The sequence below is a fragment of the Leucopleurus acutus genome, assembly GCF_964270905.1.
Source record: "Leucopleurus acutus genome assembly, chromosome: 2".
Lineage (NCBI taxonomy): Eukaryota > Metazoa > Chordata > Mammalia > Artiodactyla > Delphinidae > Leucopleurus > Leucopleurus acutus.
The window spans coordinates 145718972-145737364 of record NC_139143.1 but is presented as its reverse complement, the minus strand read 5'-3'; the positions used below and the strand labels follow the sequence as shown (position 1 = coordinate 145737364).

General features: G+C 42.2%; 1 protein-coding gene across 1 annotated transcript in view; it reads right to left on the bottom strand.

Annotated features, from left to right (window-relative positions):
• The window catches only part of FYB2 (FYN binding protein 2), a gene marked incomplete at its 5' end in the record, with an annotated part of 86621 nt that extends 68756 nt beyond the window's left edge, over nucleotides 1-17865 (bottom strand). The window contains 4 exons of the mRNA XM_082859290.1: nucleotides 10487-10520; nucleotides 12329-12490; nucleotides 16568-17309; nucleotides 17857-17865. Of these exons, the coding sequence (XP_082715416.1) occupies nucleotides 10487-10520; nucleotides 12329-12490; nucleotides 16568-17309; nucleotides 17857-17865 (947 nt within the window). The remainder of the gene's footprint in view (nucleotides 1-10486; nucleotides 10521-12328; nucleotides 12491-16567; nucleotides 17310-17856) is intronic.
• Nucleotides 17866-18393: the final 528 nt, after the last annotated feature.

The window sequence follows — 18393 nt, the reverse complement described above, 5'->3', positions numbered from 1 at the left end:
ATTCAGCCAGCATTTGTTGAACTGTTATTACATGCTACACTGCCTTGTATACACGCTACCACTATACATTCCAATTATGTCAAATTATCTGTGATTCCTGGACCCACCAGGAGGTTTCCTGCCTCTGTGCTTTTGTATGTGTGGTTCCCCTGCTTGTAATGTCCTAACCTCCAATGTCCTTTTCACAAACTCCCACTTGTTCTTTAAAGCACTAAGTGTTATTTTTTCTGGTCCTTCTACAGTCTATTCTCCACACAGCAGCCAGGATGATCTTTTAAAAAGATAACTTACATCGACACATGAATAGATAAAGAAGATGTGGCAAATATATACAATGGAATATTACACAGCCATAAAAAGGAACGAGATTGAGTTACTTGTAGTGGATGGACCTAGAGTCTGTCATACAGAGTGAAGTAAGTCAGAAAGAGAAATATAAATACCATATGCTAACACATATATATGGAATCTAAAAAATATAAATGGTTCTGATGAACCTAGGGGCAGGACAGGAATAAAGACGCAGATGTAGAAAATGGACTTGAGGATACTAGGAGGGGGAAGGGTAAGCTGGGACGAAGTGAGAGAGTGGCATGGACATATATACACTACCAAGTGTAAAATAGATAGCTAGTGGGAAGCAGCCGCATAGCACAGGGAGGTCAGCTTGGTGCTTTGTGACCGCCTAGAGGGGTGGGATAGGGAGGGTGGGAGGGAGACACAAGAGGGAAGGGATATGGGGATGTATGTATACGTATGGCTGATTCACTTTCTTATAAAGCAGAAACTAACACACCATTGTAAAGCAATTATACTCCAATAAAGATGTTTAAAAAAAGTTTTTTAAAAAGATAACAGACCTTGTCACAATCCTGCTTGCGATTCTTAATTAAAAACAACAGGGCTTCCCTGGTGGCGCAGTGGTTGAGAGTCCGCCTGACGATGCAGGGGACACAGGTTCGTGCCCCGGTCCGGGAAGATCCCACATGCCACGGAGCGGCTGGGCCCGTGAGCCATGGCCGCTGAGCCTGCGCGTCCAGAGCCTGTGCTCCGCAATGGGAGAGGCCACAACGGTGAGAGGCCCGTGTACCAAAAACAACAACAACAACAACAACAAAACCATCAAACGCTTCACCTTTACGATCTCATTCTTAGTAACCTCTCCAAACCCCTGTCCTGCCACCCTCTCCCTCCCTCATTACACTCTAAGCACACTGGCCTCCTTTCTGTTTTGCAAGGACACTATCCTCTCTCCTACCTCAAGGACTTTGCAAATACTGTTCCTGCTTCCTGGAATGCTCCTGTATGGCCAGCTGCCTCTCAACCATGAGGTCTCACCTTAGATGTGTGGACGAAGAAAGTCACCTGCTGTATCAGTAAAAAAAATGATGTTGCGGCCATCAGGCCACTGCACCCTGCCCCACCCCCACCCACTTCCTGACTGTGGACCCTGAGGGGATTAAAGATGGAGAAAACAGGATTCTGGCCTTAGGTAAGTTAAGGTGCATATCAAAGGAACAATTTCAATGAACCCAGGCTCTTGCACCTTCCCATACAGAAAAGCGCTAAATTCATTCACTTGAGATTTTTGTTTTTCCTTTAATTAGTAGAAATATTTTGATGTTCAACCACCTGATGTTTGCAAAACTCTTCTATACCCTGGCTCTTCCCTTACCTCTTTGGAACAGTCTCTCAGAGCTATCTGAGAGGCTGTCAGCCCGGCTTCAGTCCTCAACAAGTCCGCCAAATAAAACACAATTCTCAGCTTTTAGGTTGTGCTTTTTTTTTTCAGTCGACAGACATCACCTTCAAGAAAGTCCTTCTCCTGCTACCTTTTCCCTAGAGCCCTCTTCCCCACCTGTTTCCATCTACCATAATTCTTTGCTTTATACCATTCTTAATAGTTGTCATAAATCTTTAAATTATTTCATTACTTTTATTAGTTTAATTGTCTCTTTTACTCTGGGGTCTTATACTGTATCACTCACTGCTGGGTCCCCAGTGACTAACACTACAGGCTCCAGTGATCTGGGTGCTCCTCTGATGCTCACAGAAATACTGAAAACTCCTACTAGATGGACAGGTAGATGGTGTCATATTAATTTTTTCATTGAGCTCCTCTGTGCCAGGCACTGTTCTAGAATATAAAGGCAAATGAGAGACAAGGTCCTTGAACTCAAGACTCTCATGGTCTCAAATAACACAGAAAATAAATAACTAGGATAAATATTATCATTGGAAGCATTAATAAATACTAACAGAAGAATAAAGCAGCCTTATACATGGAATAGATAGTATCTTGGGAGAGGAAACATGAGCTATAGTCAGGGAGGCTGACATTTCAGCATTTATCATTACCTTACGTTATACCATCACTTGCATATTTATTTTTCTTCCCAGCTGAAATGTATGCGTCATGAGGGCAGAGACTCTTTTGTTTTCTGTTGGATTACCAGCATCTAAATGATGTCTGGCACATACTCGAGGTGCAAAAAAGATTAATTGAATGAATGAACAATCGAACAAATCCTGCATGATGAGAAGGAGTCATCAGGCGAAGATCTGGGAAGAGGCCACTCTATACAAAGGAAAAAGCAAGTATTTCTGCCTGGGAAGAACATGCTTGTTGTATCTGCAGAGAAGCCAAAAGGCCAGTGGGCTGAAGACAGTGAACAAGGGAAAGAGGAGGTTAGGAGAGGAGTAAAGGGCAGCCAGAATGACGGGACCTTCTTGGCCCTTGTAAAGAGTTTGGGATTTTAAAAATTTATTCTAAACGTAAAACGGAGGTGAAGTTCTCAATGATTAGTTTGATTAAATAAATATCAATAGTTAATTCAGAGTGTAATGGGTCCGCAGAAGAGAGGGAAGAGAGGAGAGAGGGCTAAAATAATAAGGACAAGCTTGTTGGCGGAGTGTCACTTGCTGGATGCTAGACTAAAAAGGAGAAGAGAAGAGAGAGGATTTCATGTAAATCCACATCTTCATACGGCAGGAACCCTTACATGATACACAAGGGCAAATGAAGAGGTCAGATCATCCTCCTTATTCGGCTTTGTTTAAATTAGAAGGATATGATATCGCACGTACAATCAATGCAAAATATACAGATAGAGTCTTGAAATGTTTAGTTATGTCAAAGTCCATAGAGGGTAATTCATTCTATCTGTCCATCCTTCTCCCCATCAGTCTGTTTATGTGTCACTCCATTGGTCCATCACCTACTTAGTTATACATCATTATTACTTGCATGTTTACTTCCTGGGGAAACAAAGGTGAAAAAGACATGATCCATTGCCTCACTGAGTTTACAGTCTAACAGAAATGTCCCAAAATCCCTCATGTTGAAAAACTTTTGACACAGGACACTGTGGTTGAAAATATTTATAAACACACAGTTCTGAGTTCACAACCTGGATAAGAGCTGTATTATCTTATACTTTAGGTCAAGTCATGAAATGTCTCTGAGCTCGTGGTTTCTCCTCTACAAGATGGGAATATTAGTTTTGGCCTCTTAAAATGGTTATGGGGTTCAAATGAGTCTAACAGATATACATAAAGGGCTGAGCAATGCCCAGGACGTGCCCAGTAACCAAAGATTAGTTTTCACTCAAGTTTTCTGAATATACCTATGTACCAAAAAAAGGCTCCAAGTCTACAACTCGTGATTGTCTGATTTCTTCCTAAATCATGACCTTTTCCTTATCAACTGAATGCTGCCAAAGAGAGAAGGCACTGCTCGACTCTAAACACTTTCCACTGTAGCCAGCCTCCCTCACACAGATCTTTCTGCAAAGAGAAAATGAAATCCTAAGGCCACAAGTCTGTTTTTTTTATATATAATTTTATTTCCATTTTATTCACAAACTCATTTTTAATTAGAAAGAACTGGACAATAGGCAATGAGGACAGTGTGAGGGGTGAATCCACAGCTATGCCACACATGAGATGCTGTAAATATTTGTCAATTACCAAACAAAAAACAAGGAGGCCAGGAGTCTCTTAAACCTTGCCCTCTTTTGTCACAGGTAAGAGTCCCATGCGAATCCACCTTAAGACACCTGGGAGGCTGTGCTCTGGAGTCGGGCTGACCAGGTCAGACCCCGGCACTGCTGATCCAGTTGCATCTTCCTGGATTACTTAACCTGACTCTATGGTTAGAGAGTCCACTAACCACTTACTTCATGGGGTGGTTGCAGTTGGGAGTTTTAAAATGAAAGTGGGACATAAACATAGGGCACAAGGCTTTGTCTATAAAAAGTGCTCAATAAGTAGAATCTTTAGGTGATTTCTTTTAAAAGGAGGAAAACTTAAAAACATGAAAGAAGAGAGACAGCCTATATAAATCCACTGTTCCCACCACCCTTGCCCTTGTGAAAGGCAGAGCGAACAGTGGCCTTGGTATGTCCCTAAAGTCCAATTAAAAAGGGATAATAAGAAGTTATTGAAGCGGCTTGAGCTGAAGCCACCTGAGTGTTCTGGATCTAAAAATTAATAAAGGCACAGGCTTTAAAAAAAAAAAAAAGTCCTTCTCTTTATTTTTGCCCCACAGTGACTCAGTTTAACACACTGGGATCTTGGGGCCAATTTTCACATTCCAGATATCATTATGAGGAGCCTACTTTGCTGTTGGTCATTGGGAGCAGATCTATACTAGTATTAACTACCTAAAATGCAGCCATTCATGAAATAGCACTGTAGTTACAAACGATTTAAAAACTAGCCTTCAGAAGTTCTAGTGTTACATGCATACAGCACAAAGACATGCTTGTTTTGTTAAATAGAAACCAATCCCCAATAGCTTTTAGGAAAGTACCATCTTGTGCTGAGCACTGGTGATGTGCCAAGCACATTGTTAAATATCAACAGGGATGGAAACAACACATCACCTACAGGTTCTAGATTCCTCTCTTTCCCTCCCATCTCACTCCCCACAGCTGATCCAGCAATTGCTGGCTTTCCTTTAAAACATAACTTGAATCCGTTCATTTCTTTATCTCCATTTCTACCCCCTTGTCTGTGTCAAGTTATTTAACCTCTCTGTGACTCAGTTTTCTCATCTATAAAATATATAATAGCTTCATCTACTTCTTAAAGATTGTCACAAATGGAATCATTTATATACTTAGAACAGACACCATATCAGTATTGATTGCTATTTTTAATGTTATTGCCATTGTTTCATTGTCACAATGGCTTCCTAGACTGTCTGCCTATTTCCACCTGCTTCTCCACTAAATTAGTATTTAGACAGCATCCAGATTGATCTTTACAAAATAAATGTCAGCTCATGTCACTGCCTGGCTTAAAAACTCTCCTCTGGCTTCCCAGTGCATTTAGAGCAAAATCCAAACTCATTCCACGGTTCCCAAGAACCACCACCGCCACTCCCCTAGAGCGCTGTGTTTTAGCTGTGCTCCCCGCCGTTCCGGTTCTTGAAATGTGTAGAGGGCGGTTCTTGAGAATTTGCCCCAGCTGTTCCCTCTCCTGGAATATCTTCTAGACCTTCCATAACTGGGTCCTCATCATTCAGGTCTCAGCCCAAATGTCACCACCGCAGGGAGTCTTTTCTTGATCATCCTACACCTCCTTTATTTCACTCCCAACCCCCTGTTATTATCCTAATATGCTTTAATTTTTTTTCTTTATAGAAGCAGACTCACAGAGATAGAAAACAAACTAGTGGTTACCATTTTGGGGGGGCAATATGTGGGTGGGGAAGTGGAAGGTACAAACTATCGGGTGTAAGATAAGCTACAAGAATGTGTTGTACAAAAAAGGGAATATAGTCAATATTTTGTAATAACTGTAAGTGGAGTGTAACCTTTAAAACTTGTATAAACGACCCAGGGCTGCTTACTGCCCTGGGACTACCCTGCTTTGCTCACAAACACAAATAGGAGCTGCTTATTCAAGAGGCATGTCAACCAGCTTGGTTTGCACGAAAGAGTGATGACAAAGGATAAACTCCAAAGAGTCAATTCATTAATGCGATATTAATATTCCAGGGATAAGAAGAAATGGAGAGGCCAAGAGTTGAAGAAACTAAGACTCATTGATCATCTTCTGTGTACTCCATGCTTTATATAATTTATCTTATTTAGTCTTTGTGACCATCAATGAAGTAAATATTACTATGTTCACTTTACAGACGCGCATGTCAAAACTCTGAGCTGTTGAATGACTTGTGTAAAATAGAGTGGTTGAACCCACGCTAATCTGACTCCAGACCTGTACTTGCTCCATTACACATGCTGTTTATATTTAATACACAATATAGAGAGGCTCAGAAGTAAAAATGGCTATTATAAATGCACTGAGTTCCTAACAAGAGGATTACAAAATATATCCACAGAAATACAGTGAAAACACAAAGACTCCCGTTTTATGAGTAATGGTTGAAAACAATGACCGTTTGAGATTAGAGAAGAAAGTAGTCCTTAGATGTTTTAAAAACTGTCATGTAAAGAAGGAGTAAAGACAACATCCATAATACCAATGAATAGATCTTGGAGGGATGGTTGGGAATCTAGAGTAAGGAAGTCATTTCTTTTTCCAGCCCAACTTGAAGGACTTTTGAATAAACAAACGAACAAATGTGTGTGTGGGTACATGTAAGATATTTTATACACTGCTGTATTCTCAATGTATATAAGAGGGCTTGGCATATAGTAGATGCTCAATAAATATATGTTCAGTGGCTAAAATCTGGCCCAACAAAGAAAAACACTGGACTCTCCAGGCAATGAGCTCCCCATCAAAGGATTTTTGAAGAGACTAAGGTTCTGAGCATGAATTCTTGCCTTTGGTGGGAGGTTGTATAACAGCCAAGTAAATGGTATTGAGCACTCTCTAGATGCTAGGTAATGTGCTAAACACTTTACAATCATTACTTCATTTAACCAACACCACAATTGCATGAGTTAGGATCTATCAATATCCCATTTTACATAAGTAGAAACTGAGGTTTGCAGAGGTTAAGGCATTTGTCCAGCATTACATAGGTGTTAAATGGTAAGGCTTAGATGAAAAGCCCAGATTTTTGTTAACATTATGCTGTAATGGCCTGGCTGCATTAGATAATTGCCATGTCTCCTTCCAGTAATAAGATCTGACATATTCTATTTCTAATCTAATATCTTTATTGAAAATTAATACCATGAACATGGAAGATGTTCTTCCCAAACAAGCGCCAGTTTCCATAGAAGTTGTATCTAAGGCTGCCTAGTATCACGGCATTTACTTGTTCAAGCTAATTTCTTATCATTGACAAGATAAAATTCAAAATCCTTAGCATGGCACTTAATGTATTTCAGGATCTAATGTCATCTCTTACTTTTCCACATCAGCATACTTCTTTTGTCTGTTTATATCCTCTTTTTTATTACTACCACCTTGCTTTCAATCATGTTCTAGCTCTATACTGACCATCCATTGCTCTGTCCTTTAGTCCATCCATCTGTCCATCCATCCATCCATCTACCAACTACCAGTCAAGAATGTGGTTATTTCTGGGGACAAAACCCTGCCCTCACCTATCTTACAGTCACACAAAAGGGAACAAATAAGTAAGCCTACCTAATCCTGACCTATCACACAGGATACATCTCAAGGTGTTTTTCCTTCTATGAAGCCACGCCTAAGTATTCTGGTGCCTCTTCATCTCTTGTCTTTCACTCTTATAGCAGTATGGCCCATATCATAACCGAAGTAGAGTGAGTCTCATTTTAGATGAGGCTAGGTTCTAAAGTCAGTGTGAAAGGACAGAATAGTGAAACTGTCCTTGTAAATCCCTTAGGAAGAAGGTGTCACATTAGAGGCTGACTACAGTTTCCCAATACTTGCCTATCACAGCAAGTTGGTCCCCCATGTTGAAATGGATGATTAAAGTGCCAGAGAAGGAGTCAGCTTAGTTTAGAGCCAAGCTGTAGGGAAAATGCATATCTAGCTGAACACTAGCTTATGAGTGTGCTGAATCACACTCATAATCATACTGAGGTGCTCACAGTATTTGAGGCAAGAGGGAATTAAGACTGACTCAGAGCACAGCAGAATTACACTGTCCCCTCAAACTGTGATACTGAGGCCCATGTTCATTGAGTAAATAGTGCAAATCACTTCCCAAGCCTTCTAAATTTTTTTCCCTCTTTCATATAAATGCACATAGAAGGCGGTTCCACTGACCTACCTCATGCCATCCTTGAACTCTTTCAACCAGACAACTGAACCAGGAGTTCCTAGAGCACATGAATCTTTTCTAGCATCATTCGGTCTGTTCCTTGTTGAACAAGAGCATCGTATCAAGTCCTTAGTGTACAAGATCCTCCGTGATTTGGTTCCTGTCTCCCTCCCATTTCTTTCCATTCCTTACTATACTTTCTATACTCTAACTCAAGTAGTTCTAGTTTCCAAAAGAAGACTTGTTACTCCACACTTCCTGCCTCTGCCTATAGTGCACCTTCCCACGTTTTCCAACAGATGTTTATCCTCAATACTTATTTCAAATGTTTCCTCTTCACTGTTAGGTTGATTGAGTTAATGCCCCTATTCTTCACCCCTTCATGGATCCCTGCCCACTGCCATGTAAAGCTTCAATGCCCTTCCACTCTGACTCAGTATCAGCAAAACTGTCTAGATAGTCTTCAACATGTGAGCCACACCAGCTGAGCCCAGCCCAGATCAGCCGAACCCACAGTCACTTTGTATACTGTTGATGTTCTGTTGGTATTATGCAGTATTACTGTAGCAACAGACAACTCATATGTTTTCTATAAAGACTTGCCTGACCCTCCCAAGGAAAAATGATCCCTCTGCATTTTTGCAACCTCTGAAACTTATACCTTTCTCTATTACAAAATGTAACACATTCTACTATTATAAACATTTAATGAATGAATAAATAGTATGATTATTTTTATGTTTAGTTCTCCTTCTAAGACTGACCTTCTAGAGAACAGGAGCATCTTTGTGAAGGAGTTTGTATAGTCAAAATAGTTTGGGCATACCGATTAGTACAGCCACTATGGAAAACAGTATGGTGCTTCCTTGAAAACTTAAAAATTGAACTTCCATATGATCCAGAAATCCTATACCTTGGTATACACCTGAAGGAAACAAAAATAGGATCTCAAAGAAATACCTGCGCTCCCACGTTCATTGCGGCATTAGTCACAATAGCCAAGATATGGATGGACGCCTAAGTGTCCACAGATGAATGGGTAGAGAAGATATGAGATATATACATATATATATATAAAATCCATATATTATATATATAAATGTGTAAATGTGATAATGTTATAGATATATGAATGTAATATTATAAATGTGAGATATATATATATGCACACATTTATATATGGAATATTATTCAACCTTGAAAAAGAAGGCCATCTTGCCATCTGCAAAGACACGGATGAACCCTGAAGGCATTATGCTAAGTAAGATAAGTCAGACAGAGAAAGACAAATACTGCATGATATCACTTATATGTGGAATCTTAAAAAAAAAAAAACAGAACTTGTAAAAGCAGAAAATAGAATGGTGGTTACCAAGGGCTGGGGGATGGAGAAATTGGAGATGTTGTTTAAGAGTACAAACTTGCAACCTGTAGATAGATAAGTTCTGGAGATTCAATGCACAAGATAGGGATTACAGTAAAAAATAATGCTATATTATAAACTCAAAGCTGCTGAGAGACTAGATTTTTAACTATTTGCAGCACAAAAAAGAAATAATCATGCAAAGTGATAAAGGCATTAGCTAATACTACCGTAGTAATAATATTGTAATATATAAGTGTCTTGAACCAATACACTGTGCACCTCAAACGTATACAGTGTTATATATCAATTATATCTCAGTTAAAAAAATAGTTTGGGCACACCTGGGTTGGAGTCATGCCTCTGCAAGTGAGAAACTTTCTGAGGCCAGCTCTCTTTAGCTGTGAAATGAGGACAGGGGCAACAACTTCACAGCATCCTTGAGAAGAGGAAGTGAGAACATCTGTATACAGTAGCCAGCCTGATGCATGACACATCAGAGGGCTCAACAGATAGCATGTGGCTGAGTGATTAATGGACTGACACTTCACGGCCAAAATCTTACAATGAGTGCACCAAAACCAGAAGGTCCTTTGTCCCATTACCGATTCCTAACATCACACTGGCTGCCCACAGCACTCTGTGGCCTCTAATCTGATTTATTACTACAGAGGCTGATGTTTCAATTTACTGAACCCAGCTGTATCATAAGTAAAAGGACCTCAGATGACCATCTTTGCAACTTAACGCCAGCCTGGTTTTTAAATGCAGTTTATTTAATCTCTCATTTAATCTAAAGTTGCAGTTTGGTGCTTATAAATCTGCTCTTCCTGCAACTCTTCTGAGAAATACAGACACCTGGCGTGTGCTTACTGCCTGCTTTTGGGCAGGCTAAGCAGCCTCCTTGATGGGCTACGCTCCTACACAATTGAAAAACGGGTACTCACCTCTCTGGAGGCATGTCGCCTTCCTCCCCAGCTGCTGCAAGAGCAAGAGGCAGGGTGAAAAAGAGGGGTTTCAGTGGCAGCCTGTTTAAGTGAATTGTTTGTGCAATGACCACACCCCGCCACCTCCTCCCCCGACCCAGAGACAAAATGTAGAAGGGCAGCTCACCTGTGCCCCAAGCCGCCCCTCCCCCTGGCATCCAGGGACCGTGGTCCTGCATGCAGTGTTCACCTACACTTTATGGTGCTTATGAGTGCAATCTCCTGTATTAGACTTTGACCCCCTGGAGCCCTGGAGGGGCTTACCTCCAGGTAAGCCCTGTGGGGTTTACCTCTTAATCTCTTGTTTCTATCACGGAGCCTGGCAAAGAGAGTATAGCTGCTCAGTGTGCGCTTGAGTGAATGATAACAGTGCCTTTAATGAGCATGTACTGGTGGGCCGAGCACTGTTCAAAGTCTCCCCAGGCCTCATCTCACTTCTCCTCACAATCATCGAGTGTTATTATCATCCCCATTTTACAGATAACGACAATGAGGCTCAGTGAGTATCATGCCCAGACTTACATAGCTAGCGAGGGGGGAGCTGGGATCGACAAAGCCCATTTTATTCCCGAAATCTTAGTCCTATGTTCTCTATTCTCTGACAATCTTCTTCTTTTTCAGAGAGATGGTTTGAGGCCTGAATGATTTAATGCTTATAAAAGTCATACTGAGCCTTCTTTGATATGGAGGTGGCCATATTATCAAAGTATACTTAGCAGAGCTCGATTTCTCGCTATAGGATTTTCTTTTAGGATAAAACTTCAGACGACTTATAGCAGTGGTTCTCAAAGTGTGGTCCCTGGACCAGCAACATCAGCATCTCGCCGTGAACTTGTTAAAAAGGTAAATTCTCAGGCCCCAAACCAAGACCAACTGAATCAGAACTCTGGGGTTGGGCCCAGTAAGCTGTGTTTTAACAAGTCCTCTAGCTAACTCTGATGCATGCTGAAGTTTGAGAATCACTGAGTTAAAGAAATTTCACCCAAAGTTTGCCCAAAGCAGTCTAATGAACAGACAACAAACTAAGAATAAATGAATGAAGAATTAGCTCTTTTAGTGTACCATCCACAGGTACTCACGGCCACAGTAAGACAAATGCTAGCGCAGCACTACGCATCACCCCAAAGTGTATGTTCACCTTGTGTTTCACTAGAGCAAATGTAAGCGAAGGTGTTTACAGTGTCAACAGGATCAAGCTGCAGTGGGGGAAAAGGTGGGTGAGAAGGTGTTTCCCTTTACACAGTAGAGGAAAACACACAAGAGCACAGAAGGATGGCTGCCAAGGATGCAGGTCCTAGAAAGGACTAATGGGGGCAGGGGTAGAGGCCCTTCAGTTCATTCCTGAAGGCAGATCACAGAGGCCCAAGGAACTCCCAGCACGATCCCAGGTCAAGTTCACACTGACTTTCCTCTCTTCACTCCCTCCCCCTCTCCTACGGCACTTGGTTGTGTTGACAACATGGGCTTTGTAGGAAAACAAAGACTCCCTGCCTCCCGCTTCAGCTCCTTTTTGTTTTCTTCCTCTTGGACAGATTCCCAGTGATCAAATGCAGTGCTCTCAGGGGAAGCAGGCTGGCCCAGCAGCGATAAGGGGCCAATGCCCACAGATGTGTCATTTCACAGGCGAGCTGCCACAGCCTCTACGTGAGAATAAGCAGTGATGGATGTCGAGCCCCACAGAAAAGCAGTCCGGCACTGTCCCCTGGGAGACGATGCTGCAGAGCGGGAGGTGACGGGGGTCCGGCCACGGGAGCCGTGACTTCTGTTGGCTGGCTGTGCGCGGGGCCCTGCGCATTTCCTTACCTTCACTGTGGGTTTTGGGAAGAGCAGCTGCCTGCGTCTGGAAGGCCTGGAGGTTCACGACCGGGGGCCTCGGTGGCTTTGCGGGAGGAAGACCCAGGGACTTGGCGGAAGGCAGTGGCTTGGTGTTGGGAAGTTGTGGATGACTGACATCTGGCTGGTCCTCTGAGCATAAACAGTCCAAAATGTAGGTTAATATTTCCATTTCATGGCTGGCCTCAGCCGCACTCCCCTACCATCTATTCTCCACCCAGCAGACAGTGTCCTGATCAAAATGCAAACCTGACCTTTTGTTTTTGTTTTTTGTTTTTTAAATTTTTATTGAAGGGACATCCCTGGTGGTCCAGTGGTGAAGAGTCTGCCTTACAATTCAGGGGACGCAGTTTCAATCCCTGGTCGGGGAACTAAGATCCCACACGCTGCATGGCAGCTAGGCCCACGCGTCACAACTACTGAGCTTGCGCACCCCAATGAGACAGCCAGCGTGCCGCCAACTACAGAGCCCACGTGCCACAACTAGAGAGAGAAAAACCCTGCACACCACGACTAGACAGAAGCCCACACACCGCAACGAGGGAGAAGCCCTCACGCTGCAGCGAAGACCTGATACAGCCCCCAAAAGAAAGAAAATAAATAAATAATTTTTCTTGAAGTATAGTTGATTTACAATCGATGTTGTGTTAGTTTCAAGTGTACAGCAAAGTGAATCAGTTATACATACACATATAGTCACTCTTTTTTTTTTTTTTTTTTTTTTTAGATAGGGTTCCCTGTTCAAACCCGATCTTGCCACCATCCAGCTGCCCAGAGGATGAAGCCCAGTTTCCTCAGCTGCCGTCCACTCACTCCATACTCTGGTATTTAAACACCACACAGCCTCAATCTACATTTCTTTTCTTATCACACTTTACCACCATCCTTCCCCAACCTTAAGCCCTAACATCTTTCACTCACAACCACTGGCTTCTCCGTTTTCCAGATTTGATTTTTTTTATAGTTTCTATTGTTTTTAATTTACTTTTTAAATTGAAGTACAGTTGATTTACAAAGTTGTGTTTGTACAGCAAAATGAGCCATATATATATATATATGGAACAGCATTCCAGATTTAACTTTAAAAGCCTTAAATAGCTCTCATATATCCAAGATTTTGTTCATGCCATTCCTCCTGGTTCTGGAATGCTGTTCCCTCACTTCTCCCTTGGCGAACTCTGACTCATTCTTTAAGGCCCTGCTCCAATGACACCTCCTCTAGGAGGTCTTTCTTGATTTCTACCAGAAAACAAACTCAGAATCAACCACTCTTTGTTCTGTATCCCCTAGCACATTGTTACCACTTCTCCATCAGTGTGGTGGCATATTAAAAGAGCTGGTCTATCTTCCCACTGAAGGTAGGCTCCTCGAGGGCAGGGACTAGGCCCCAGTGACCTCCCCCCAGCACCAAGCACAGGGCCTGCATCAGGGGAAATGGACAATGATTATTCCCTGAAAGGATTCTTCAAGCACTGATGATGGGCAACTAACACGGGAGCCATGAAGAGGAGTAACAATTCGTCAATGATTTCCGGGGCTCAATGCCTAGAACAGGCTTCAAGGCTGGCTTTGTGGTACCTGGGCACCTGTGGATTTTGTGTCCTAGAATTTTCCAGGACAGTCCCAATTTCACGTATTTTGTCTTTCTGCACTGATAAGCCAACCAACAGAAATTTCAACATTATATATAAACATTGTATCTGCCTCTTACACTGAAAATAGCCCCAAATCTTATATTATTCAAAATTCTTTAATATTCTCAATATTTTTCAAGAATAATATTATTCTTATATTATTCATTATTCAAACCTTGATTTTTCGGTTTACATAATACAGTGGTTGACTACATGGCAAAACTAGAGAAGTTGGCTAGTGTTTCACAAGTACCTCAGGGCAACCTCCTCAAAGCCCTGCTATCTTTTGCAGGCGGGAGCGGGGCTTCCTTCTAGCCCTACCAGCAGGGGTTACATAGTCAGGGCCAGAGTTGCATTCTTCTAAGGCTTGAATTATAAGCCGCAATGTCAGAGATTTTAGTCTTTATCAACTTAGGTAGAAGACAGTGAAAGTGAATGATCACTTACTAACTGAGCTCCTAATTTTTACCAGGCACTGTGCTAAGCAGTTTACATAGGTTTTCTCACTTCATCCTCCCAACAGCTCCATCAGGTAGGTTATCTAGCCCTTTCTTTCCTCCCGTCTCTCCTTCCTCCCATTCATCCTCTCTTCATTTCCATCCCTTCATCAATAACTATTTACTATATTCCAAGCATTGTTCTAGGGGCTGCGGCTAGAGTTAAGAGCAAGAACATATAGAGTTCTGCCCTCAGGAATTTTCATTCTAATAGGAGGAGGCTGATGATAAACATACAAACAAATAAACAGATAAGAAAACCACAGACGGGCGGTGGGAAGCAGGGGGACAAATTAGGAGTTTGGGATTCATATATACACACCACTATACATAAAATAGATAACCAACAAGGACCTACTGTATCGCACAGGGAACTCTACTCAATATTTTGTAATAACCTATAAGGGAAAAGAATCTAAAAAAGAATAGAAACACATATATATGTATAACTGAATCTGCTGTACACCTGAAACTAATACAACATTGTAAATCAACTATACTTCAATTAAAAAAACCCAAAAAAGAAAATCATAGCAATCTATTAGTTCTATAAAGGAAATAATGATGATATGAAAGAATGTGAACTCTTGGTGGTGAGGTAGTGGTCTTTAGATGGAGATCTCTGGCTAGAGAAGGCTTATCTGGGAAAGCATCATTTGAACTTAGATCTAAAAGCAATTATGCAAAGATCAAAGAAAAGAGTTGTCTAGGAAGAGGGAACAGCAATTGCAAAGGTCCTGAGTCATAACAAAGTCTGTTCAAGGAAGAGCAAGAAATCCAGGGTGCTATCTGTGGGCTAGTGAACCAGGGAAGAGAGCAGGAGGTAAGCCAGAGACATAAGCAGGGACCAAAAGAAGAAGAGCTATGAAGTCAGTAAGTAGTTTAGATGCTATTCTGAGTGCAAAGAGAAACCATATAAGATTATAAGCAGGAGATCCATCTATCCATCCATCCATGCATTCAATCATTCAAAAAATACTTTCTTGAGGACCCACTGAAACTGGCCTTGTTCTTCTAGGTTCTGGGGATACAGTGGTAAAGAAGACAGTTTTTATCCTCATTTAACTTATATTTTACTCAGATAAACAAACAAATACATAATAATATACCAGATAGGGATAAGTGATACGAAGAAAACCAAAGCAATGTAGGAAGATAAAGAATGCTGGCAGTGGGGTGGCTATTTTAGATAGAGCGATCTACAAGGTCCACTCACAGCAGGTGACATTGAGCTGAGACGTTGATGAATTGAGGGAGTGAGACATCAAAGTCCTAGGGGAAACATGTTCCAGAAGAGGGATCTGCAGGTGCAGAGGTCCTGAGGTAGAAACAGTTTGGTGTATCTAAGGAATAGCAAGAAGGCCAATGTGGTGAGAGAGGAGAGGGTAAGAGAGGTAGTCAAAGAGCAAATCATATGAGCCACTGTAATATGGCTGTGGTTGAAATGAGCTGGGGAGTGACATGATTGGATTTATGCTTTAGAGGATCACTGTGCCTGCAAGGAGGAAAGTACAATATAAGAGGGCAAGAGTGTGAAAGCAGGTCCAGGCAAGAGATGGTCCATGGTGGTGTAGACATGGGCAGAAGGCAGAAATGGGAGCAAGTAGAGGGATTCAGAACATAGTTTGATGATAGAACCAAGAGCTTGCTGATGGATTAGTCACAAAGAATGAGGAGGAGACAGGAATAGAGCATGACTCCTAGATTTTTGGCCTGAGCAACCAAGACATGGTTGCACTATTTACCAAGACAAGGAAGATTGGTGATGGATCGATTGATAGGAGAGCAGACCAGGCTTTATGAAGTTAAGCAGATTGTCCAATTTCATGCATCTTGTAAGAAGTAGAGCTAAGATTCAAATCCAAGTTTGCCCCAACTGTGTCTCCATATAATTCCAGGAGATTCATTACTTTATCCAAACCTGAAATTATAACCTAGCAAATGGGCCTAGAATACCTGTGCTGGAGTTTGAAGCAAACATTGCCCAGCTCACGTATGTGACCATCCCAAGCCAGCAAGCTCTAAATTAGAAACACAGTGCCCCTTCCCCCCAGGCCTGTGGGGATTCGATTTCTCACCTGGGGCCTGGCTGGTGAGCTCACCATCATAGACAGGGTGGCAGGTGCTCCCTGCCGGGCTCTTCTCAGGACTGGGGTTTGCTGGGCTCCTGCTGCTATGTTGAGAAAGTTGAACAGTGGGATCTTCAGAGGTGGCACACAATCTTCTTTGGGCCATCAAGCGCCTCTGGGAAGGAAGGGTCTGGCCTCCTTTTCTTTCCATCTTTTTCCTGGGCTCCTCTGGAGTAAGCCCCATGCTTTTCCGCTCTTCCAGATGGAAGGCCCTGCTTCCACAACTGGCAGGGATAAAGACTGATGACATCTTACTTTGCTGAGATAAAACCTCCCAGTTCCAGAGCTTCTTTCTGAAGCTGTTGTTCACCATTACTTTCTTCTTATTGGTTATCTCAGCATTTGACTGATTCACATCTAACAGCAGAGAAGCCTTCTGTGAATTTACTGAAGAACCAGAAGAACTCCCAGGAGGTTCCAGGGAATTAGAACATTTCTGAGTCTCGCTCTTCTGAGCCAACTTCACTTTCTGGGGTTTAAGAGTCTGGGAGTCACCACTGGCACAGTTGGGTAGGGGCTCATTGTGGTTGGAAGAGGGGTATTTCCCACTGGCCAAAGTCTTTGTGGACTGTCTGCTTCCAGTGTCACCCTTTTGAGAAACACCTTCTGGGAATTTAACAGGTCCTGGAAGAGATGGCGCATCAAGCTTTTGAAATTTGGCTCGAAGTTCCTTGAAGTTTCTTAACACTTCCTAGAGCATAAAAGAAAACCGTAATGTCTTGTTATTCTAGGAAGAAAGCAGCATGATTAGCTGACTTCACTGTGCCTGCTAAGAGGCTGTAGGTGCTGATGTAATGCCATCACTTATCTGTTGAGTCATACCAGCCAGTAATGCTATTGTCTATGTGAGGCAGAGTGAAAACAATTGTGTGCTCTCTGAAAATGTTTAATTTCCTCACAACATATAAGGAACGCTTGTAAAAGAGATAGTACCAACAATTACCGATAAATCCCTTGATATAAACTTTTGGTAGCTCTCTGCTGCCTATGCAAATAAACCCCTTTGCATGACATTCAAGAACACTGGCAAAAGTTGTGGAATTATGATCTTAAAGAGGGCAGAATTATGATCTCCAGCCATAGGTCAACATAATCACACTTAAACCAAACAGGATAATTTACAGTTTTCCTGTAACTTTATACTCCCCACCACCCTGACTTCGCTCACGTGTTCTTGCTTTCCCCAAGTGCATCCCCCGTATACTTGTCAACTGCTTTCTTCCAACAGTAACGCCCACCTTCTCCATCAACGTTCCCCCTGTGGCTGACACGTAGAGCTAACTCCTCCCTGACTCCACATTGCTTCCACAGCTCCTCGTAACTTGGCTGTTGAACTTAACAACATAGGGTGGAAAAAAGAGCAATCTTTGGAACTAGACAGGTCTGTGTTCAAATTCAGACTCTGCTCTTTTATCATCTAGAAAAATACTTTGGGAAACTCGGTATCATCAGTGCAGTCTCATCATAGAAATAACTTGCAGTGGCAGAAGGATGAGGGGTGCCATATGTAAAGTGTCCATCACAGTGCCTGACACATAGTAAATAAAAGCTATTCATAAGAGACGAGATGATGCTCTTGTATTTTTGACTCCCCTTGGGAGACTGTGTTCCACTTTCTAAATTCAGCTCAAATTCAGTATACGAAAATGGGGGTAGTAATAGCAGCGCAACCCTTTGGGCAGAGGAAGGGACACACCTGGGATTATACGGTGAGTTGGTGGTCTACTACATAGGTAGGATTAGGCTTGACTCCTGCTCTGTGCTCTTCCCAGTTT